Below are 23114 nucleotides of genomic sequence, written 5' to 3'. Positions count from 1 at the left end.
GGAGGAAGGGATTTTTATAGCTGTGGTATTTACTGATGGAAAACCGTTCAAGGTCAGGGATCTGCTCCTTGCCAAATCAGGACCCGAGCTGCTTTTTCAGTCCCTAGGGTTCAGCGGCTGGCTGGTATCGCCACCTAATGGCAAGAGCGGCACTGGGCTGAGACATGACTAGCAGACACTAGTCATGTCTGCTCGGGCTACTTCGGAGCACTTGTCAGGGAAAATTGAAATCTGAGTTTTGTCCTCCTACTAGTCAGAGAGAATTTCAAGGTTATAAAACCGGTTAAAAAGTCAAGAAGTGATTGTTACCTTCTAATCATGAGTCTTTTGCTTTACCTGACTATTGCTTTCTCTTTTTAGTCAAATATTGGTGCTTACAAACCAGGTAGTTTTATTGTGAAGCTAGTACGAAAACTCTTCTCCTAACGAAGGTGTGCATGTCACTGTGGCAGAGTTCCCCAGGTGGGATCATTTAAGTCCCAGCTGGAGTTCAGCGTTTAGAACTCGAGCTGTTAAGAGTGGGAGTCCTGTGAATTTTTAGGAAGGCCCTATGTAAACTAGGGTGAGGCTGTTGAGTTAAACTTGGCAGTAATTCTGCTTTGACAGCCTAGCCTGTCATTTGACTAAATGAGAATTAAGTTAAAAAATAATCAATACTTAATCTTCAAGAGAAATTCTTTAATAAAACTTGACTGCTCGAGTGGAACTGATCATGTGCTTGTTTGCTCAAGCACATGAGGCTTGCATCAAATGAGATGCATTATACTTAATAAACACAGCTTGCAGATGCTACTGGGTACCATGAAACATGTGCATTTCAATTGGCTACCTGATTATCGAGTAGGTAAGGGTTTTAATGTACGTTTGTGTCCTGATGGTGTACCCCAGCTCCTGCTCTCGCACAGAATTGCTGTGGTGCCGGTTGGCTTTGGATCAGACAGCAGTTAAGGAAAGCAGGGATTTATATGAGCTCTCTTGTGAGGTGGATTTCGTGTAGCTGTGGGAAAGCTGTGCATGCGAGTCTTGAGCTGATGCTGGCTTCCTTGAGCAGCTGGCAGGACTAACAGGAGGCAGCAAAAACAGCAGTGGTGGGTTTCACTGTGGTTTCCTGAGCATGGGGAAGTACTTTCTGCGTACTTGGTTGTTTCACTTGTGTGTGCATTTCCTGCCTCCTTGATTCTTTTCTACGAGTGAAGAGAGAAAAAACGGCTCGTACTGGGAAGTGGGCTTGAGTGTGTGGTTCCCAGTTCATGCCACTGTTGGACTAAGTATGTTCGTGGGGGGACTGGTTGTAAGAGAATGCTCAATTCTACTCTGCCCATTCAGTGTGCTTGAAAAAAAACACTTCTCTAGGGCTGGTTGCTTGCGCTCCAGGGAGGCCATTGAGCCTAACCTGAAAGACACATGACTTCTTCAGTATCTCTCAGCATTCTTTTAAATATTTTTTTTTTTTTTATTTTAGAATGTCGGTTTAGAGAATTAATGTACCTTCACTTGATTCAGGTTTTTGAATAACTCCAAGTACTTCAGGGTTGATGTCTGAAGACGTAGTTGTTCTGTGCTTTATGAATTCATTTGAACGTGAAAATGGTTTCCTAATGCTTTAATGTAGTGTTGTACGAAAGCAGTTAGACTTCTATGGTTTTGTCATGAATACTTGGTGTGAAAGAAACGAGTTGAGGTAGCTAATTTTTAACTTCTGAAGTGTTTGTTACTTGTCACTCAGTGACCCACGTAGTCGTTGTTGCTCATCCTTAGAATGTTGTGACGTTGACTAGAGGAATGCCAAGGAACTCAAGTAGCTGCTTGTTTTTGCCCTCGTGTTCTCCAGGTGGCTTCTCCACGGTGTTCCTGGTGCGCACGCCCAGCGGGACGCGCTGCGCGCTGAAGCGAATGTGCGTGAATAACGTGCCAGACCTCAACGTCTGCAAGAGAGAGATCACCATTATGGTAAGGAGCCCGCGGTCTGCAACTGGAGAACGTGGCACTTTGTGGTGTGCACGCACCAAATGCCTCTCCAGTGTTTTCAGGCACCTCTTGCTTTTGATCCTGTGGTCCTGATTTTCCACCAGTACTTACAGAAACTAATGTTTGCTTTAAGGTTAGTGCGTGATTAATTTCTGAAGGCATTATTCAAATACGTATTTGATACCTCAGATCAAATGTGTATATTCCATTTGGTCAGTATGTCTGGTTCCAAAGAAAAAAGGAATTTCTTCTGGTGCTGCAGTGGCAACTGAAATTGCTCTTCTTTTTCTCAGAAAGAGTTATCTGGGCACAAGAACATTGTGAGCTACTTGGACTGTGCTGTCAACTCACTAAGTGATAACGTGTGGGAGGTGCTCATCCTCATGGAGTACTGTCGAGGTACGAGTCATCGCCTATGTTTCCAGAGGAAAATGTTTGTACTATCACCTGTGGTTTTACTTCAAACTGTTCCCTTAATATGAGAGGTTAACACGTATGTCTCACAGCTGGAATCCAGGTAGTTCGCTTCACTTTTCTCTTGGCATTGCTGCCTAGGCACTGGGCAAAATGTACAAGTTTAACAAAGCTTTGTAATTAAATATGGTTACAAACAGGGAGATGAGTTCTCTACGAATGAAGTGCAGTTGTGCTCTTCTAGTGGTGGTGCTAAGCAGCACGTACCTGGAACATACCCTGATAGGAAAGACTTGCATCACTCTTCTCCCTCTGCTTTTTTTGTTTCAGCTGACAGCAGTGAAGAAGCTTTACCTGACAGGTGGTTTGCTACAAATGGGTGTAGTAAAGTTAAGGTTGATTGCCCTGTCCAAAATATGTTAGCCCCGTGTTCCTCCTTGACAATGTAACTTTGTTTGAAACCATACAGGAACTGCCTCTTTTGGGGTTTTCCCCTGCCAGGTCCCATATCTATGGAATAAACTTGCCAATGAGTTTAACTTGTAAAGTTTTTTTAAAATCCAGGGAGACGGGATGCTGGCCTCCTATTATGAGCTGGTGGTTAACCCAAGCAACTGGTGGTACTGGAACAAGTGCTGCAAGTGCAAAGTAAATGCTTTGAGCCTAGAAAGAAGCCACCCCGTGGTCTGTACTGCTCCATGAATGCATTGAGCTGAGTTGTATGTTACCTTTGCAGTACAAGCAGTCAGCATCTGTACCTTAAGGAGCTGAAGACAACCTTAATGTACCTTTTGGGGAATGGAATAAGGAGAAGGTGAAAACTAATGGCCACGTTTTAGGCCCTTTACCCTGCTTGTATGGGTGAATTTCTGTACCTTTGTGGGAGCTCAGTTCTGACTCCCTTTTGGCCTTACTTCCCTAATGATCCTGGTAAATAGCCCTGTGGCTGTCAGCTGTCAGATCACTTGGCAGTGGTCTTTTAGCTTTTTGTGTCGTAAGCATCCTTGTTTGGCAGAATGCCCACCAAGGCCCTGCTGCATCTCTGCAAGAATCCTTCTTCACCTCTGTGTGCAGTGAGCATTGTCGTAGGAAGAGCTTAATGGTGTCTGGTAAAATTACTGCAAGAAACAGGGAAGTATTCATTCCCAATCTTAAAAGAAACCTATGAAAAGGGAAAGAGAGGTCTTCTTCCTTGGAGGATGGGTTCAGGGCTTTGTACGCCTCCTTCCCTGGCTCCCCTTTCTTCCTCCTTTGTCTCCCAGTGAGACAGAGAAGAGAGTATCTAGAGAATGAATTCATGAACTCGGTTGTGAGAGTTTGGGTTATGGATCCTAATGCAAGAGCAAGTTTTGAGGTGACATACTGGCGTGATGGATGCTTTTTTGTGTCTGCAACAGTTGGTTTCAAACACGTTTCAGCCACAGGGATCAGATGGTTTTCATCTGAGCCAGTAATTTTTCTGTTTAGGGCGATACAAGAGTGTGCAGTTGGAAAACCAGGCTTGTTTTGTTCAGATACAGTAACTGTGGAAAACTTTGATGCATCATATTTGTGGACTTAATGCATCTAACTAAGTCTTTACTTCTGTACCTTATAGAAATTACTTGAAAGAAATTTCTTTTGTTTCTCTAGCCGGACAAGTTGTGAACCAGATGAATCAGCGTCTGCAGACAGGCTTCACCGAGTCAGAAGTAATGAGAATATTTTGTGACACATGTGAAGCTGTTGCCCGGTTACATCAGTGCAAAACACCTATTGTTCACCGGGATCTGAAGGTATGACCTTCACTGTAAGAAAATCCAGGCTAAAAGCAGTGATCTGCTTGAAAAGGATTGAGGATACAGGGAGAGGTTTCTAATTGGGAGCTTGCTGTTGGTGGAGCTATAAGCAGGCATTAACCGTAGGACATCATTTACTGCTAAAACAAAATTTAGCAGTTGATTTTTCAGGCAACTTCGTGTTTGTGTGTGAGAACCTGGAGTAACGCTTAACCTGGAAATTAATGCTGTTATATTAACCTAATTTTTGTGTGTTGGTTTTCTTTCAAGGTGGAGAATCTATTGTTAAATGATAACGGCAACTACGTTCTCTGTGATTTTGGCAGTGCCACTAACAAATACCTGAACCCTCAAAAAGATGGTGTTAATATGGTTGAAGAAGAAATTAAAAAGTAAGTTTACTTTTAGGTGATCTGTCATAAGCAATGACTCTGCAGCCAGGAAACTGTATTGTAGTGTGATGTGCATGTGTCACTAATGAATTGAAATTAATGGCTGATCTTGAATTAATTTTTGCATATATGTAGTAAAAGACTGGAAGTACTTGTTATGATTTCCTCCATTTATTCACAGATTGTTTTTCAAAACTGAAATTCTTAAAAATAAAACTGTTGGGAAAAAACATGCTGTTGTGGAAGTAAATTGTTCAAAAATATGTCTGGCTCCTGGCCATGTTAGGAGTTGGATATTTTTAATTTGTGCTGTTTTAATACTGCTAAGCAAATACTTGCTAAGATATCACAAAGTGATGTAAATAAGCGCTGCAATGGATTTATTAGTCTTCTTTGCAGAATATGGTCCATGTCCATTGAAGTCTTTTTCTGATGAGCTTTAGGACAACTTCTCTTAGATACGCTCTTGAAAACATGTTTTATTTTGGTTTTACCCTCTTGGGCTAACTACTGCAGAGAGGTAAATAGAGGCTGCCTGTTTTCAAGTCATGAAGTGATAGAGGCTGTTTCCTGCTCTGAAGTAATTGAACTACCAGTTCAGCATTTGTTTTGGGATGTTAGTGTTTTGAAATATGAGTTCTGTATGTTTCAGTGTGAGATGGGGAGAGCCCTCGTAGGACTCGCAGTTAGTCCCTGCACAGTTAGTCTGGCACAGTCTGTGCTTTGGGAGAAAAACACTAAAAGCAAAATTTTTTTTTGTCTCTGTTAGTTCATGTTGATGCTCCAGGTATCATTTGTGCATATGATGCTGCAAATGCAGTAATGACTTGGATCGTGCAAGACAGTTCCAGGCACATGCCTGAAACTTGTGTGCATGGTGGATCGGGAAAACAGTCTCTCAGTTCTGAGGCAAGATTTATGTCCTCTATTTTATGTTGCTAGGTACACTACGCTATCATACAGAGCTCCTGAGATGATCAATCTGTATGGAGGAAAGCCAATTACTACCAAGGCAGATATTTGGGTAAGCAAAAACTTGGGTACTATGATATATGGGGTAGCTTAAGGAAGCGGGGATTAAAACCAGCATTGACTGACTGAAAAATTAATTATTGGAAAATGAAATACACTGGGCAGCTGTAGAACACAGAACAGTAGAGATCTTGGGTAGTTACAGTTTTGTAAATAAAATTAATCCCTGGGTTTGTTTTTTTTTTTTTTTTTAAGAAAAGTGGGGATGTGATTTAAAGTATCTCTTCTTATGTTGGCTCCAGTTTCTGCTTGATAGCTCCCAGTGATTTCTTATGGAAACCTGTTGTCAGCATAATCGAGAAAGGTATTTTTATGAGTTGATGTGCAGAGAAGAAAAACGAAGTTGAGTGCAGAGAGTAGTGATCTTTGTGGGTGATGTGACACTGAGAATGGTGTCTTTAGTGTGCTCTGGTTTTGTACTTGGTCTGCTACAGGAATCAGTGGAAGAGCAAGTGTTGTTATAGCTGGATTTGATCTGTCAGCTGTGTTCCAAAGTGCAGCTCCCATGCAGAGTGTGGACATCCACGGTAGCCAGGGTGCAATATCTTGGTAGCAAGGACTTGCTCTCATCCCCCTCACAGGGCTGTGTTTCTTTTCCAGGCACTGGGCTGCTTGCTGTATAAGCTGTGCTTCTTTTCGCTGCCCTTTGGAGAAAGCCAGGTTGCCATTTGTGACGGAAGCTTTACCATCCCGGATGGCTCGCGGTACTCGCACAGCGTTCACTGCTTGATAAGTACGTACACGGGCACTGCAGCAGCGTCTCCAGCTCAGAAGGCCAGCCCAGCACAGCACGTTCTGCTCAGCAGTGCTGCTGGGAGGACCTGCCACGCTCACCTGTGCCTCTCAACTCCCCAAGAGCATTGTTCAAGCTCAAAGGACCTTGTGGCTTTGGGACTCAAGGATGATTTTTTTTTTTTTCCTTAGGTGTCTATAAATCCCAAAGGAATAGAGGGAATGCCAAGAGTGCTTCTATTAATTATTTAGCTCTATTTATTGATGCCTGTGCTCTTAAGTGTGTGTTTTCTGTGGAATGTTGGACTCTTGACAGTATTTTCTGTCCAAGTTGGACAGTTATGCTTCATTAAATTTGTACTGCAGCTTTAGCATAGCAACATCAGTGTGCTGAGATTAATTACACTGGGGACAACTTTAATAGTAGTTGCACGATTTATACTGGAACAAAAGTCTGGAAAATTTTGTGCTACCCCAGGTGTCAGACATGAACTCTAGCAAGGGTTTGGAAGCATGAAGTGTGTGAAGGAAAACTTTGGACAAGAAGCAACTCTGAGGCTTGTGATTGATCTGTTATCCAGGCACAGAGATGTGGGAGCTAATATTTACAGTAATCATCAGTATTGTCTTTGTGTTCAACCTAGAGTAGGCTTACTTGAAAGAGTGAGATGGACAGCATATGAAAAATTCCAAAGGTTTCAGTAGGAGCTCTTGCAGCTTTCAGTTACGGATGTGTTGACCACGTAGTTTATGCTTTTATATAATAGGCAATACCAAATCCAAAGCACTTCGAGTGCACATTCGTGTACGTTGCACATTGAGCAACAGCAGTTTATTGTTTATTTAGGTTCTCTGGTTATCTAGGCAAGATTACCTGTATATACTGTTATGTTGGAGAGAGAGTCAAGTAACCGATTTATTGGAAAAACACCAGACCTTTTAATTTGGCAAGCAAATGTTTGAGGGAACATCAGGAATTGTGTCTGTTGTCAGGGAAAGGTCCTCTTATTAATGAAACTTTTTTTTTTTATATGCAAAATTGTTCATAATTAATGAAACCTACAGACAGAAGCCTTAGCATGATGTAGTAACACCTGTCAATGCCATTTTACCTACACTGATTTTTTTGTATTTGTCCCGTAAAATGTTACTGCAGTGAGTTGATTTTGTGTTGTTTCTCTCTGCAGTTAGCAATTCCTACTTGAGTTTAGCTCCCTTTTGCACAGCTGAGTGTCAGCCTGTCAAGCAGCATACACATTCTACGATTGTTTTTGATCCTGTAAAGTATTCGACTTAACCAAAAGTATTTTAAAAAATCCCCCAAACCTGAGATAACAGTGCAGATGACTCCTGTGGTGGTAAGCTGATTTGCTGGAACTGCTGGATTTTTTCCTTGCTAGTAGCATACTGTCTCAACAGGCGTTTTGTGATCTAGCAGTGATAAATCTTACCAATTTTTTGCAGGATATATGCTTGAGCCAGATCAAGAACAGAGACCTGATATCTTCCAAGTATCTTACTTTGCCTTTAAAATTGCTAAAAAGGAGTGTCCAGTGTCTAATATGAATGTAAGTACTCTTGACTTCATTCTGTGTTTTCAGTGTGTTATGTAGGTAGTATGGAGAAATCTGTCAGATGAGCTGAGAGTGCATGTCAGTTCTGTCATTTGCCTGGTTCCTAAACATAACACAGAGCAGAGAACACGTCAGGCTGATGTTGTGTACGTGCAGTATGACCTCTGTATAAACAAAACACGTTAGTAATTTTGTGGAGATAGCTTCATGGACTGTATTGATACCATACCGATACCTGGCTCAGGAGTTGAGCTGTTAGTCATCTCTTAATGCAGTCAAGACGAAATATGCAGATATTAACCTTGCTGACAGTGCAAGGCTTCATGTTGTAAATGGAGTGTCAAGAGCATGTATGTTTGCTCTGGATAAACCCTTGACTTAGGCATCCTTAGCAATTGTGTTAGTCCATTGGAAGGACTCCAGTGAGCTGGAAAGCAAACAGAGCGGTGCTTGAGTCAGCCTGCCTTCCTACCCTTGCTCCATGGGGGTCTGAGCTTGAACTCCAAGATGACTTGCTTTGCAGATATAATAGTATCTGCAGTGCAGTGGAAATTGGGGACCTTTAGCTAATGCTGACTATTATAAAGTGGTTCTCAAGGCAGGTATCAGGAAAAATCCATCTCAAAACTGACTTTGCAACAGGTATCAGTTGTAGTAATCTCTGTCTTCAGAGACAGACAAGTGAATTTTCTGAGATCCCTTTCAATTCCTTTTTTTTCCTTTATCATTGTAGAGGAGATTCTCAGTAAATTTGAGGGTTGCCTTTTGGAAGCACCCTACTAAAATAAACCAGGAAGTCTTGAAGTACTTGATAGTGAACTGTCTCTGTTCTTTGTGACCTGATGTAGATTTGCATTTGCTATGTGCATTTGTCATTAGGGATGATGGATTGCCTCCTTTGCCCCAAACTGCCATGTTCCTTGTAAAACAGAGCCTAGGTGATGTGGGATTCATTCAGCAATGTGATGAGGTTGGGGGTAAGGTTAAAGCCTATGGAAGCTGTGGTGATGCGTGGCTTTCTGGAATTTGTGTTCTGGTGGAAGAGCAGAGTGTGCTAAAAGCAGTTTGCTCCCAAGACTGGGCTTTGCTTTAGAGCTCGGGGTTGAACTAAGTGTTTGTGCAGTCACACGGAAGTGCTTGGAGAAGAGGCTGTACGTTATTGTTGATAGCTGGCAGTGTAAATGAAGTGAAGCAGCCAACAAGACTCAGAGCAGTCAGGGTCTGCTTTACCTCTGCAGCACATTGAGATGACATAGAGATACTGCTAAGTTGAACTCTTTCTCATCTACAGCTGTGAGTTCTGCATGAAGCCTTGTAATGTGCAGGAATTGAATCCACGTATTCCTCTTCAATATGTAATGAATTTTTTTCCTTCAGGATTTTGGTTTTTTTAATTTATTCAAATTTGTTTTTCCCAAGAATTCTCCTGTCCCCTCAAGTCTTCCTGAGCCCATGACAGCTAGTGAGGCAGCTGCCAGAAAAAGCCAAATAAAAGCAAGGTGAGCAGAGGATGTGACTTGACATTTTCTTTCTCCTAATGTTCTTAAGCTACATGTTTATTTAAATCTATGTTCATATGCTTGATGATAAATGAAATATTATCTCAGTACAAGTTACTAAATAAACTGCATTTCTAAGAGTTTCAAGTCTGTTTGGATTCCACTCCTTTGCTTTTTTCAATATATTGAGAATCCAGGGAGAGAAGTTGATATTTTTGTTCCCAAAAAAAGAGAAACAAAACCATAAGACACTAGTAAAAGTAGAAATAATTTGACCTAACACATAATGTTTTCCTTTATCTTATTTCTTGTACGTATGAACTGTAGTCCTGTTCCTAATTGCACGGTTGTGGACTCGAGCACAGAACTCGAGTTTTAGGAAATGAATTTTAAGATCTTTACATGCAGTGCAGAAGTAGAGTAGCACATGATTAAGACGTAACTCAGCTATTGAGAGATGCGCTGTGTCAAATTTGAAGTAGAAGTAGTTGTCTTTTCATTAAGTATCTTATATGGGAAAAATTGCCCTTTCAGAATAACAGATGCAGTTGGACCAACAGAAACCTCAATTGCACCACGACAAAGACCAAAGGCCAATTCGAGCACTGCCCCTTGCAGTGTGCTGACGATCCAGAGCTCAGCAACTCCTGTCAAAGTACAAGTTCCTGGGGAATTTGCTAATCGTGGGCAAAAAGGTAACTTTTAAAGTCTAAGGGTAGACCAAAATAAGGAAGCAACTGTGCCTCTGTTCTTCCTCTTGCTCTACTACAGATGATATTTAAAACTCATTTTTATCAGTCTTGGTTTTTTATATACCAAAAACCATATCTTAATTTCTACAAGACTCTAAATGTGTGAGCTGTAAGTTTGAGGTGCCAGAAAAATGAATTGCAGATTGAGAGCTGGAAGTGTTTTTTCCTTGTGCTTACCACTGGTTTTTGAATGAACTTGTCTGCTGCAGACAGAAGTTCACGCTTGTTTTGACTTGTGACTAAGTCACAAAAAGTACAGAGCCTTTCTGTATCAAACTGGGTTTTTTTTGTAGTAGGAAAAATAGTCTCCTGTGCCTCAAGAAGTCATGATGTAGCACCAATATGTTGATGGTATTTGTAGGCTGGAACCACTTCACTTCTCTCATGACTGACAGATTCATTCCATATGGCCCTGTGGGAGCAGGAGGAATTAGGGGACACTCAGTCGAGTGAAATGGGATTTTGAAAAATCCTTTTTCTTCTTCTCCTTCGGAAAGAGTTATGACTCTGATAAATATTCACTTAAATAGTTGACATTTATACGTAGCACACTTTCTACTTGCATTTTGTCTTGTTATGTGTCTGCTGCAGAAAATGAAGGGTAGTTTCAGGGACAGTATTGGAAAAGTCTCAAAAGGCCACTGAGAATGTTGTTTCCCAGGTGTAAGTACTTTTTACTAGGTGGGATCCCCATAACATCCAGCTTGAGAAGCTTTTTCTGTTATAGCAAGGAACAGATCATTCTTGGGCACTTCAGAATATAAAACGCCTTGTGCAAGAGAAATTTATGGTAGCACTTGTCTTTTTAAAGGTGCAAAAGCAATGGAATGGCAAAATTAATCAGGTGTTCTGTTTAAGTGAGTTTGATGGATGAGCTAACAGTTTGCTTAAGGAAAAAAGTTCAAGATACGTCAGTGTTAAATGCATCATACAAAGCTGTGTGCTTTGAGGTAAGGGTTTGAGATCCTGTAGTGTGTAACTTAAGTGTTAGTAAAGCAGAAACCTGGAGCCCAGCTTGCTGTCATGAGGCCAGGGGAAGTTCCCAGCATCTTGCACATAGGAATGGTTCATTTGCGGGCCTAGAATTACTTTTAGGGAAGTCAGCTTGGTATCTACCAGCTGTCATGGTTGTCAGACTGGGAAGAGAAGTTGACAGACAGTGTCAGCTAGAGGTGAAAAACTGCCAGGGAGGGCGCTCTGGGTGGGGCTGAGGAGTCGGATGTCAGTAGTGTTGTCTGTCACAGGTGCCACGCGACCAGGAAACGGCCAAGACATCTCACAGTCCCAAGGGACCACCCCGCAGCAGCACAGAGTCCTCCAGCAGCTGCAGCAGGGAGACTGGAGACTGCAGCAGCTGCACCACTTGCAGCACCAGCCTGCCATGCAGGATGCTTATATCCAGCAGGTACAGGCAGATCTGTTAGACAAGTGTCTGAGGCTCATTCTGTGTGTTAATAACCCTTGGAGTCATGTGCCAGTTCAACCCTTCTGCTCTTGCTGCCTGAACTTTTCCAGCTAAAAAAACTCCTGTCCCTTCTTACTATTGCTTTTTCCCTTCATTGGCTCTGGAATTTTTTGTCCCAGACAGTTGCTTGCCTTGTGCTGGGTTCTTGCAGTTTGACCCTCAATTGCATCTTGGTTTGCATCGCCACTGTGTGATTTGAAGGCTTTACCCATGTGTAAAGGAGCTCAGGATTAATACTATGCGTGGTTATGGGCAGTGAATGTTGCGCTTGCAGTAGATGGTTATATGTGCACCAATGCTGAATATTTAGTCAGATTTTTTTGTTGTTGTAGCTGATTTTGTTGATTGGTGTTTTGTGTGTTTGTTTAGAATTGGCTGGGGAGTGGGGGAAGAAAAAGCTTCCTAGTAGAGTGATTGAAGTGCAGTGACTGGATTGCAAGCTGGTTCTTGATTATATGGTGTCTTAATTGAGAAATGCTGTGGAGTCATAGATGTGATAGTCAAAAGAGACATTAATTAAAATACCTGCTTATTTCTGAGGGGGCATCATTACTTTTTAAAGCTATTTTTTGTCTTTTCAGTATCACCAAGCAGTGCACCAGCAGATGATTCAGCAGCAGCTGTTGCTGCAATCGGTGTACCAGCAGCAGCCTGCCCAGTCACAGTATCCTGCCATGGTATGTCACAGAGATGGTACAGTCTTAAAGTATGGCCTGTGCTTGTAAATCTCTAGTGTAGATGCAGTAAGAGAAGTGCCTGGCTACTTGTACTGAGCTGTGGACATGCTGAATGGAGTGCAGTTTGGCATCTAAAATAATATTTAGTTGGTGGAAGTTAATCCCAACTAGCTTGTTTGGGTACTAATAATAGGATGGGATCAATCCCAAGCTTTATGAAATGGTCTGTGCTCGTTTGAAATACACTTGGTTGATGTTTGCAGTACTAGCCACAGCAGCAGATGCACATTATATGACAAAGTCACTGAAGACAGTCATGTCCAGTTCTTACTTGAAGAGCAAGAGAGCTAACTGCCATAGCCTGCTTTTCAAAGATGAGGAGAAGTGGTGCTGATGTAAGGATAGAGTATGATGAAACCACAATTAGCAGTGCTGCAGTAGCATGTGTTGGGGTTGTGATGATGACTAACATGTGACTGGCAGTATGCTGGAAAAGAAGAGTGGTCTCACTGACCTGTCTCACTCACCTGGCCCTGTGCCCTTGTGTTCTGGAGGGTGGTGGGGGATGTGTTAGGCTGCAAGAATGTTCTGGTAACCCTGCCCTGATGTCCCCAGGTGCAGCAGTACCAGCAGGCTCTCCTGCAGCAGCAGGTGCTGGCTCAGCAGCGGGCACAGCAGGTGCAGTCTCCTGAATACATCACTTCTCCTCAAGACTTTGCACCAGCCTTAATCTCCTACCCCAGGCCACTCCCAATGCGTGGTGGAACTGTGGCAGATCCCCCCTACCCCACGAACAGGTGAGAGTTGTGGCTTAGCTGAGCCTGGGGGTTACTCCTGGCTTACATTACTAATTGTGGTTAGCGCTGCCAAATCCTTTTCTTGGAACTTAATTGCTTTGGTGGTAAGAGATTACCAAGACCAGTTGGACAGTGGGTGTTCAGTGGTAAAGGATATTTTGGGAAGCGAAGTGAGACAGTTTAACAGATGAGCCTGCCTGCTACAATTTCTTAAAGTATCTGTCTTCCAGGAACTTGTTCATGGACTTACTCCAGGAACTGACTGTCAGCCATTTGGCTTGGGATGGTCAGTAGACTGTGTTCAATGAGGTTATGTGCATCTGAAAGGAGTTTGAAACACCTTGTTAAGAGCAGCTCTGTAGTTGGCCTTGATGTGCTAGGGCTGCCAACTCCTGTGCTTAGGGGTGTCACCTGAATATGTAACATGGTCTACACCTCAGAAGAGATACGGTCCCTGAGCAGTGGCCCTGGGACCTGCTTTTGCTTAATAAATGGTAATAAATGATGACTTTTGAGTTAATTCTTGTGAACAGCAGTGTGTGTAATAAAAATCCCTTTCCTTTCTGATTTAAAAATAAAAAACCCTACAGATCTGTTCAGTTTCACTGATGTTAGAAACCAGGTTATATATTTGTTATAGGCTCCTGTTAGGCTGCTTTTAAATTGGCCTTCAGATTTTTTGGGATGAGCTCTTAAGGCATATGTGCTGCTTGTGTGTAGGACTTGGCATTATGAAGCATGTCTCAGATTTTGACCTCGATAACCAATCCTGTTGTGTTTCTCTTTTTATTTGCTTCCTTGAACTGACTCTCCAGGTCAGGTATTCCTGATGCTGAAGCCATTGCCAGTTACCCAAAGCAGAACGTCAGTAACCCACCTGATATGTCAGGTTGGAACCCATTTGGAGAGGACAATTTTTCCAAGTTGACAGAGGAGGAGCTGCTGGACAGAGAGTTTGACCTGCTAAGATCAAGTAAGGGACGTTTGAAGGCTTACTTTGCTTCCCAGTAAATGAGGGCTCTGTGGTTGCTCAGCAGTTCCAACACCTGCTTGTCCAAGGACCGTGTAGGCTTTGTACAGAACCTTCTTTCTGAGCATTTGAGGGCACAGTTGGGCCTGTCTTCCTTTCCTTTTCCTTTTTGCAAACATGTGCAATAGGAACTCACCATCTGAAACTGGTAGTTACTGGCTCAAATACTGCAGAAATGGTAGTACCTTAGCTCTTCTACACTGCTTCACCTTCATTGCCAAGAGGCTCTCAACAGCACAGGTATGTTGTCAGATGGGAAGAGAATTTTGGCTGCTTGCTTTATTCCTTTCCGGCTTTTTTCTTGTGCACCAGAGCAGAAGATTCTGTGGGTCTGAGATGTCCTTTGAAAATGCCTGAAAGAAAATTGATCTATTACATTATGTTAATGTTTTGTACTGTCCTTTTTGAGTGGCTACATGTAAGGGCTGGTTTATTGTACTGATATGGCAATAGTTGAATAAACTTTTTCCTCGTCAAGTCAGTTATCTCCATGGTTTTTACTTGGAATTACTTTCTGTTCTTAATTGCTGAACACATGCTTGTTAGTTGCTCTTCCTATAACTGGTTTTGTTGAGATCAGATTTATTAGTGGGACTTGGAAGATGTGACAGTGTTAAAAGACAGATTGTATATGCTGGGCTGTCTATCATCAATTTTCTTGCAATTAAAAGTACAGTAAAGTTGAATTCGAGTAACTGAAAAAATACTTGTGCCTTCAGTTGAGTATTTTCTTACTGCATTTGCACATTACCTGTTAGTCCTTTAGGAAAGTGATTGGGTGGGTTTGTTTGTGGAACTCTAGTTGTTAGTTTTCCCTTGTATCCGGTGTGGATCACATCATACTCCTGTTTTTGAGATGGGAATGTAGCCTGCACACATTTTACAGTCAAATGTCTCACTGGTAGCTGGGAAAAATGGCTTATGTACTACTAGTTGAAATGAGGCATTCCTTCCAAGTCCAAGTTAAGGATTTGATTCAGCAGTAGATTTGAATATGTGTAAACATGCTCCTTCCAAATGCAGCCCTTAGTCCTTTGGAGTAACACACTCGTGAATCTGGAGCAGGTTGGTTTCTACCAAAGGTCAGCACACCACCACCCAATTCCAGAATCTGGGACTGCTGGACTGTTGGCAGTACTTATGTAAGTTGGACAAGATTGATTTGGTTAAGCCACAAGTTTTGAACAAATGCGAGGACCAAAGAAGATGATAATCAAGGTATATTTTAGGCTCAGCTCTTCAAGGTTATTGAGTGCACAGGAGAGCTGAGTGTGATAGCACACTTGATATGCAGTATCTGAGAAGTAAACTAAACCCAACAGCACAGCTCTGCTCAGTAGTAACCAGCATTAGGGATTTTAGTCACTCAGGAAGAGAAAATGCAAAAATAACTTCAGATTAGTCCCTTGGCAGCAGCACAGTAGATGTCAGCCTTGACTGTACGAATGGGCTGCCTTACAGCTGCTCTGAGCTCCTGGGCTTGGCATCCCTCAAAGGAGGGGGAGCGCTGGTGGTTGGTGTCTGTGTGTGCACACGTCACAGCCTTCAGAGACCTCCTCACTTGGCTTTTGCATACCGAGGTGTTGTGCCAAAACCATGCGAGCGTACTTGGCAGTGTTAATGCTTTTGCTGCAGTCAAAGCAAAAATCATTATACCTCATGTTGTCTACTGGTACTTTGTAAGACTTGGCTGGAATAATGAGAGATCAGGAGATGGATTGGAAAATGAAGTCTTGTACCTATGAAGTTGTCTTTCACTGCACAACACTTACTGGAATTTCCTTAGATATGTAGTAAGGTTGTAGGCTGAGTTCTCTTTAGATGCAGGCTATCTCCTATGGGGGAAAAAGGCTGTTGAATACTAAGTAACTTTTTTGCCATCTAGAGAGAAGAGAATTGCAGATGCAGGTTTGATCGGTGGTTCTATTTTCCTGTTACTAAAGCCAACTGGTGTCCTGTACTTTATAACTCACATAGAGTGGTGTGTAAGTTTGTGGTGCTGACTATTGTTCAAAACATGAATCCTTTCTTTCCATTCCCAGAAGCCTAGTTTGTGTTGTTGAGCTGGTGCTTTATACATAAATTAAAGATGTTTCTAAATCTGGCAAATATTTTTAAAGCTTAATGTTTATGCCAGTATTGCCCAAGGAAACACACAAAGCCTTTATTAGAGGAGGAAGATTTTGCCACAGTTTGCCTGGCTGACATTACCATCAGATGTCCTGTGTTGAGGGGCTTCATGTCAGTGTGTGCAGTGATGGGTACTGCTGGGGTGATTAATCACTTCTCTTGTAAAAAGGGATCCAAATTCTAGGACACAATGCATTGCTTATACTTGGTGAGTGTTTTCCTAGTAGAATGATGCTGGTTGCAGTAAAAGGTTATGTGCAATTGGATGCATTTCTGAACTAAGCACCTTTGTGGAGAGCAGTGGCACAGAGTGACAGATTGGAGCTCCTGGCTCTTGTTGGTTCTCTCGTGTTGGTGTTGCTGTGATCATCAGTTAGTGATGGGCCAGAAGCAACATCTGATGCTGCATTTCTGACAGCATTGTGAAGAAGTAGATTCCTTAAACAGCTCCTGTAACCACTTAATCATCAGTGCAGAACTGGGATCCAAGAAAGCGAGTCTGCTTTTCTCACTGGGAAAAGCTCCCCAGCCCAGCTTTCCTATCTGTGCACAAAGGCTCAGTATCACCCTGGTGCTCCAGCAGGGACACGTGTGGGTGCAGAGCCTCCCAGGCTCTCTGCCTGTCTCCTTGCAGTAGGACAGAGCTGCCCAGAGCAGCTGTGCAAGCAAGAGCTGTGCTTCTTACAGGCCTTTCTTTGTCAAATCCCCTGCCAGGGAAGATATTCCTCCCTCAGCCTGTACAGTGCATAGCTTTGCATAGGTCTAAGTCCTGCTGGTTTTATTTTATTTTACTTTATTTTTTGTTCTGTTTCATTTTGTTTTTTACAGACAGGCTGGTGGACAGGAGAGCATCTTCAGATAAGAATGTGGAGCCACATGCTGCTCCACAGACAAGTCCTCCTGAAGATCCCTTTGGTTCAGTTCCTTTCATTTCTCAGCAAGGCAAGTTCCATCTGTGACATGACTACCTCGTAGCTGTTTGCATACATTCCCGTAGGTGTGTGTATGTATCTGCTGAAGTATGCACAGCAGTTCAGTGACCAAAGAATGGCCAAGTGCTTGCCTACCTCCTGACAGCACATGGGCTAAAGGGATGTGTGGGTGTGTTCATTACCTCTAACTAAAGCCGCTTGTGCACCCAGCTCCTGGTGGGTGCCTGTGGAGCCTTGGCACAGACTGGGGTAGGGGGTGGTTCTGCTGGCCCAGTGCAGTGGGCATCACCTGGACAGAACCACAAGTGCTTTTGCTGAAGGCAAATTCCTTGCTAAGGCCAAATTCCCCTCTAGTCTGCTTCTGGCTCACACTGTTTGTATAGTTTACTTGTCCAACCAAGTGAAGACAGTAAGCTTCTATGCATTTAATGCACAGTTTTTATACAAGTTGAGTCAAATGCAAACATTTACATAGGCTTACATAGATTTACATACATGGGGAGCATGGGCATTCATTATTGCTTTTCAATTCAGCTTTTTCTATGTTTACCTTGAATGGAAGTAAAAATAACATGTTATGTGGGGGTTGTGAGTGGGCAACTGCATCATCCTGCAACTTGAGCAACAGTTTTAACGTTGGGTTGATCAGCACTTCAGTATTTATTTTGGTACCTTTGACAAAGCCTGTGTGATAGTGGAAAGGTAAAAGGAGCCTCAGTCACTTGGGGAGTCACTTGGGTTTTGTTGTGAGTACTTGTGTGATTAAGGTGCCTTAGTATGACTTTTAACGACTGTTCTTATGGAAGTTCAAAAGCTCAGGTAACATGCATTAAAATAAATCAGCTGGGGTCAACCCAAGGTAGTATCTGTGTTTTCTTTCACTTTTCTCATCATGCATTCCTGGAGATGGTCTGCTAGGGCTGCCAAGTGCTCACTAGTGCTCCAGTGCTCCACATGCTGAAGGGTGGACAGGGTAACACTGTTGTGTTTATAAAGCCTTTGGTGAAAATCTCTCTGTGCCCATGGCTGGTTCTGTCCCTAGACCTGAATTCATTCTGCTTGCTTTAGCGCTGGGTTCCTAGTCTGTGGTTTTGTTTTGCTCTCTCAGGACAAGTTTGCTTTGTCACCTTGTTCATGTTCTGTAGTTCAGTGCCATGTGAAAGCCATCTGAGTGGAGAAGGGTGTGCTCTGCAGATGGCTGTTGGGAAAGGTTCCCCTGGCATCTCAATTCCAGAGGTTGCTTTGACTTATAGGAGAGCCTGAATTCACATGCAAAATGAACAGGAATAGTTTACACTTGATTTAAGATCATCAGGTACTCAGTCTCCTGCCAAGTATTCATACCCTTGTGTCCAGAGGTTATTTTATTGCTTTCTTCACCTGAGATCTTGGAAGTGTTTGATTGTTGCTGGGTTTTGTAGGTGGCTATAGTACAGCTTTAGATTGTAACAGATGTTCTCACTGTATTGTATCGCTTGCTTCATTTTTGTTACTTGGAATCCAAGCTCTAATTCTTGACATACTGAAAAAAAACAAAACAACAAACAAAAAAAGGGGGAAAAAAAACCCCAAAAAACAACAAAAAAAAAGTGTTGCTTCTGTTAAGGAGAGGAAAAATCACCTGAGATTAAGTCATGACTGAAAAACCAGGCTGATTGAGACATGCTGAGCTGGTTGTGAACTGATAACTGTGGCACTGGGAAAAAATCACGCACTTTTCAATAGCCTTTTTTCCTGTGGACTTGGGACTGATGTTTAAACAAGAGTAAGTACTGTCTGGGTTTCAAGAGAGGTATTGTTATTTATGTGTTAACTGTGGATTGCACTTAGTAAACAAATCAGGTACAATAAATATTTCAGTGTTAATATTCATCTTTTAAAAGCTGGTTTGAGTTCCCCTCTGAACTGTTCTTTGTGACCAAGACTGGTCATGTCTTGAGAAGAGGTATTGCAAGACAGTTAAGAAAAGGACAAAGCTGTTGACTTGGACATATTTAATTTCTAGCTGAGGGGTTTCTGGGACAAACTTGACACATGTCTCTCCTAATATTTTGATTAACACTTGTACTTAACACTGCTGTGTGGCATGTTCTTTCCAGTTTGTTCCTTGTGATTGTGAAATGTGTAACTGAGAAGTAAACCCTTACTCAGGGCACCCAAGGGCAAGTGATTGCTTGGCAAATGGAAGAGAGGTTTAATATCTTGAGTGCAATTCCAGTGTTTGTGGGAGAGACTGTCGGATCTTGTTAAAGCACAAGTTTAGTTTCCTTCCTGTAACGTGTCTCGGGCCAAATGGGGAGTGTGTTAGCACTGTTTGCCCAGGGCTCTGGCCGCTGAATTCTGACTTGTTGGATTACCATGAGATGAAATGTTGACCTTATAAACACAGCATCTTTGAAGTAAATAAAATTAACTTTCTTGAAAAGTGACAGTTTTTACTGAAATTGTGTTCTACTGTATTGACCACAGCTGGTTGGGTTTTTTCTGCCTGGTTTTCCTTGCTCTGGCATAGGATTGATGTCTAAATTGTGTATGTGGGCTGTGGCTGAGTTGAGTCACCCAGAGGATTGCTCCTGTTTTGGAGGCTGAAGGGTTTTCTGCTGAGAGCAGCTCTTCACTCAGTAATTAACTGGCTCCTGTCACCTCCTGAGAGAGAGCAGCAACATGATGAATATCTCGTGTCACCTTTCGACTCGCCGACATGGAGTGCTGGTAATCTGGCAAAGTAAGTGTCACCAGGTATGGTCACGTGGCTGGGAAGGTGAGGCAAGGGAGCAGCAGAGGCTGCAATTGGAAACCTTCCATCATCGCTGGCAGTCCATGGGCTGCTGTCACTTGGGACATTCCCTGTGGAGCTGAGAGTGCATTTCAGGCTGGCACTGCTGCAAGGGTCACCAGGAGAAGAAACCTGGAACTGGATGGACTATAGCTGCTTGTCTGTTAGACCTCCTGTGCTTGTTTTTATCTAGTGGGAATGGAGAGCCAGCAGCACCACTTGTGTCCCTTGGTGTGCACAGAGGGAAAGGGGTGTGAGATGAGCTCACGGGTGTTGGGTTCCTCTCAGTACGGGGAATAAGGAAGAACTGTGGGAGCTCTGGGTGTCTCTCTCCCTTGGTGTGTATCCTATTAAAAGCATTCTCACAAGTGAACTTGCTACACACACTACTTTATGCCTGAGTTTTTGTGGAAAACTGTAGTGCCCTAAGACCTGAGATGACTGGAGAAGAAACTTGGGCTGGGAAATAATTCCAGTGCTTGATCTGACAGAAACAAACCCTACGTTGCAAACTTCTAATGAAAGAGAGAAAAGACAGAAGAATGAAATAGCCAGCACTGGGGCACTTAGGCACTTCACATGTGGAAAACAGGTCCTGGTTCTGGAATGCCTGAACTGGATGGTGACAGTAGAAAAAACATCTCCCGTAGTCAGCATTTTGGAATGGAAGTTTTTGATTCAAGTGTGTGATAACCAGCTTGTGTTGTAATCCCCTTTGTTATTATCTCAGGTCATCTCGCTAACAGTTTTGCTGAATGTTGTACTGATCATGTGTGCTGTGGATGTGATCAAGTCACTTGGTTTTTGTAGCCTCCATGGGTAACCCCTTCCGATCTACTGCAGCCTGTTCTGTGTGCAGAGACTGAATAAAAGTGAGTCCAGTTGTGTAGCAACTTCCTTCTGACTTCCAGGCTTCCCACACTCGGCAACGTGGCAGAGTCAAATGGTGGCTGCAGGTGTCTCTCTTGGAATAAGAGAGGCTCTGTGGTGTGCTGTGTATTGTCCTAGCTGTGTGCATATTGCAGAACACCAGCCAGCCGTGTTCTGGACAGCAGTGCCATGGGAATCATCCAGAGCCTTGGACACATCCCTGACAATCCCCTGCTGCAGTAGGTGCTGCTGGATGTGCACCATGTCACAGTGATGTCCTGGCAGGCATTGACATGCGGGGGGGGGGGGATGATCATGCATTCAGTCGTTTTTGTGTATGGCTTCAAACAGGGTTTAAACCAGTGTTAAGTTCTGTACCTGGGACTGCTGTGCAGTCTGGGCCTTTAGGTGAGACACAGCTTCCTAGAATTTAAGAAGAAGTGATTAACACCAGACCAGAAGAAACAAAAAAGACTGAGCTGCTTTTAGAACTTGAAAAATGCTCCTGCCAACAGTTCATGTTTCTTGGACAGTTGATGTTGATTGTTTAAAGATGCCCAGACCCGTGCAGTGATCTGGCTGTTGTAAAGCATTTCAGGTTTAGGTAACTTGGCAGAGTAAGTTCTTGTTAATATCTGTGTTTGTAGAAAGCTTTGCTGATGTTTATCTGTACCTTGCTTGCTGTGGTTTGTTATTCATAGTGCTTGCTGAATGCAGGTTCAGGATACTTCCCTGTATCAAGATCATCTTAAACTTCAGCTGTTCTAGATGGCACTTCTAAGTAACCTGAAATTGTTCACCCATTTCTCTCCAAAATGATCTGGTTTTTTTTTTTTTACAAGTTTTTTCAAATCTTGCAGCAGCCATGGGCATGTTGCACTAATTTTTTTATATTGCCCTTGAATCACTGGAGTAATTATTTAAAAGAAAGTCAGCAATAGGTGCCAGGCCACAAGTGTGGTGTTCTTCCATTTTTGTTGCTCCTGAAAGTAGAGGTGGTAAGACCTGTAAATCCATTACAGTGTTGCGCAGCTGTTGCCAGAGAACTGGTGCAGATTTAGTTGCAGCCTGCTGGTAATCCCTGGGCTGACATGTGGCAAATTGTTATGAAATGATGGTGGCAGTATGTTCCCAATTCCAAGGGAGCTTAAAGCTCTTATGCTGCACTCTTGGGCTACCCCCGCGATACCCTAAAATGAGGAACCAGCAGAAGGCATGTAATTACTGCAGTTGTTGGAGGGAATTCATCCTCTTAATAATAATCCTTAATTAATAATCCTCTGTCTCAGAAAAGAACATCAGGACAGAAAATTTCCTGGAAGATTGGGATCTTCTTATATGATTAAAGATGTTCCACCTGGCTCGCATTTGAGCAAAGGAAAATTGTTCCCTACAAGCTGCAAACCTGATTAGAAGTGTGGTAATCTGAGCAGCACATTGCAAGCAGATGTTGCCACCAGTGTGCAGCAGCATTGCTGTATGGATGTGTATCTGAAAGTCTGCAGCAGTGCAGCCTGACAAGACTGCATGAAATCAACATGACACAACACTTGAGTCTGGAAATCTGTTTGGCCAGAGCATTCAATTGTCAGTAAGCAGGGGCTTTTGCCTTTTGGGGATTGTTTCTGTGTATAGTGCTCTTTATTTCACTTGCTAACTTCATTTGCAGTTAAACGGGGGCAACTGTAGTGTTGAAGATCAAACTATTCCTATCTTAGTTTGAAACATGATAGTTCTAGGGAGGATATTTCTGTTTTTTGGTTTGGTTTTGATATTTGTCTGATGCAGTTTTATCCCTGTTCCTGGGGCTAACCTGAAGCCACTGCATCTGCCAAGGTGGGTGCATTGATGGTTTCTTCCCTCAGGCTTGGCCAGGTAGGGCTAAAAGTGCAACATGAGTATTTTAAACTAGTTTCTGCTTGGAGCAGGTGGCCCTGGTTATTTCTAACCTCAACACACACAGAAGGAGAAAGGAAGATACTTGTTCTTTGCTGACACGCTCCAGTGTGGGAGCAGTGATGTCACCATTCTGGAAATACTCCTTGGAGTAAAAGTGTTTTCTTCAAACCCGCATATTGGGAGCAGTTGCTGTTCACAGTGTCATCTGCTGTGTGCCACCTGCTTTCCAGGTGACATTGTCAATGAAGGGTCATATGGGCTGGCTCTGCAACTCTGATAATAGAAAGCTCTTAGTGGAGGTTTTGAGTTTCCAGTCACTGTTGGGTAATTCCCAGGCACTGGTTTCCTGCTGCGTTAAGCAAGTCACATCGGTAGCTCTGGCAAGGAGACTGGAGAA

General features: G+C 42.9%; 1 protein-coding gene across 3 annotated transcripts in view; it reads left to right on the top strand.

Moving 5' to 3' along the window:
• BMP2K (BMP2 inducible kinase) overlaps window positions 1-23114 on the top strand; it is a 41480-nt gene that overhangs the window by 14232 nt on the left and 4134 nt on the right. For 2 of the 3 annotated variants that reach the window (XM_014892053.2, XM_088164380.1), the window contains exons 2-15: window positions 1832-1950; window positions 2262-2367; window positions 4015-4157; window positions 4431-4552; window positions 5495-5576; window positions 6185-6317; window positions 7781-7884; window positions 9310-9389; window positions 9924-10084; window positions 11386-11546; window positions 12188-12283; window positions 12899-13080; window positions 13896-14053; window positions 17069-17182. In XM_014892053.2, coding sequence (XP_014747539.1) covers window positions 1832-1950; window positions 2262-2367; window positions 4015-4157; window positions 4431-4552; window positions 5495-5576; window positions 6185-6317; window positions 7781-7884; window positions 9310-9389; window positions 9924-10084; window positions 11386-11546; window positions 12188-12283; window positions 12899-13080; window positions 13896-14053; window positions 17069-17182 — 1761 coding nt within the window. The remainder of the gene's footprint in view (window positions 1-1831; window positions 1951-2261; window positions 2368-4014; window positions 4158-4430; window positions 4553-5494; window positions 5577-6184; window positions 6318-7780; window positions 7885-9309; window positions 9390-9923; window positions 10085-11385; window positions 11547-12187; window positions 12284-12898; window positions 13081-13895; window positions 14054-17068; window positions 17183-23114) is intronic. The other variant, XM_014892054.2, reaches the window with a different exon arrangement.

This window comes from Sturnus vulgaris, chromosome 4 (assembly GCF_052056855.1).
Source record: "Sturnus vulgaris isolate bStuVul1 chromosome 4, bStuVul1.hap1, whole genome shotgun sequence".
NCBI classification, from domain to species: domain Eukaryota; kingdom Metazoa; phylum Chordata; class Aves; order Passeriformes; family Sturnidae; genus Sturnus; species Sturnus vulgaris.
Note: the sequence above shows the minus strand (reverse complement) of the source record. Positions and strands in the feature narration are given on the sequence as shown.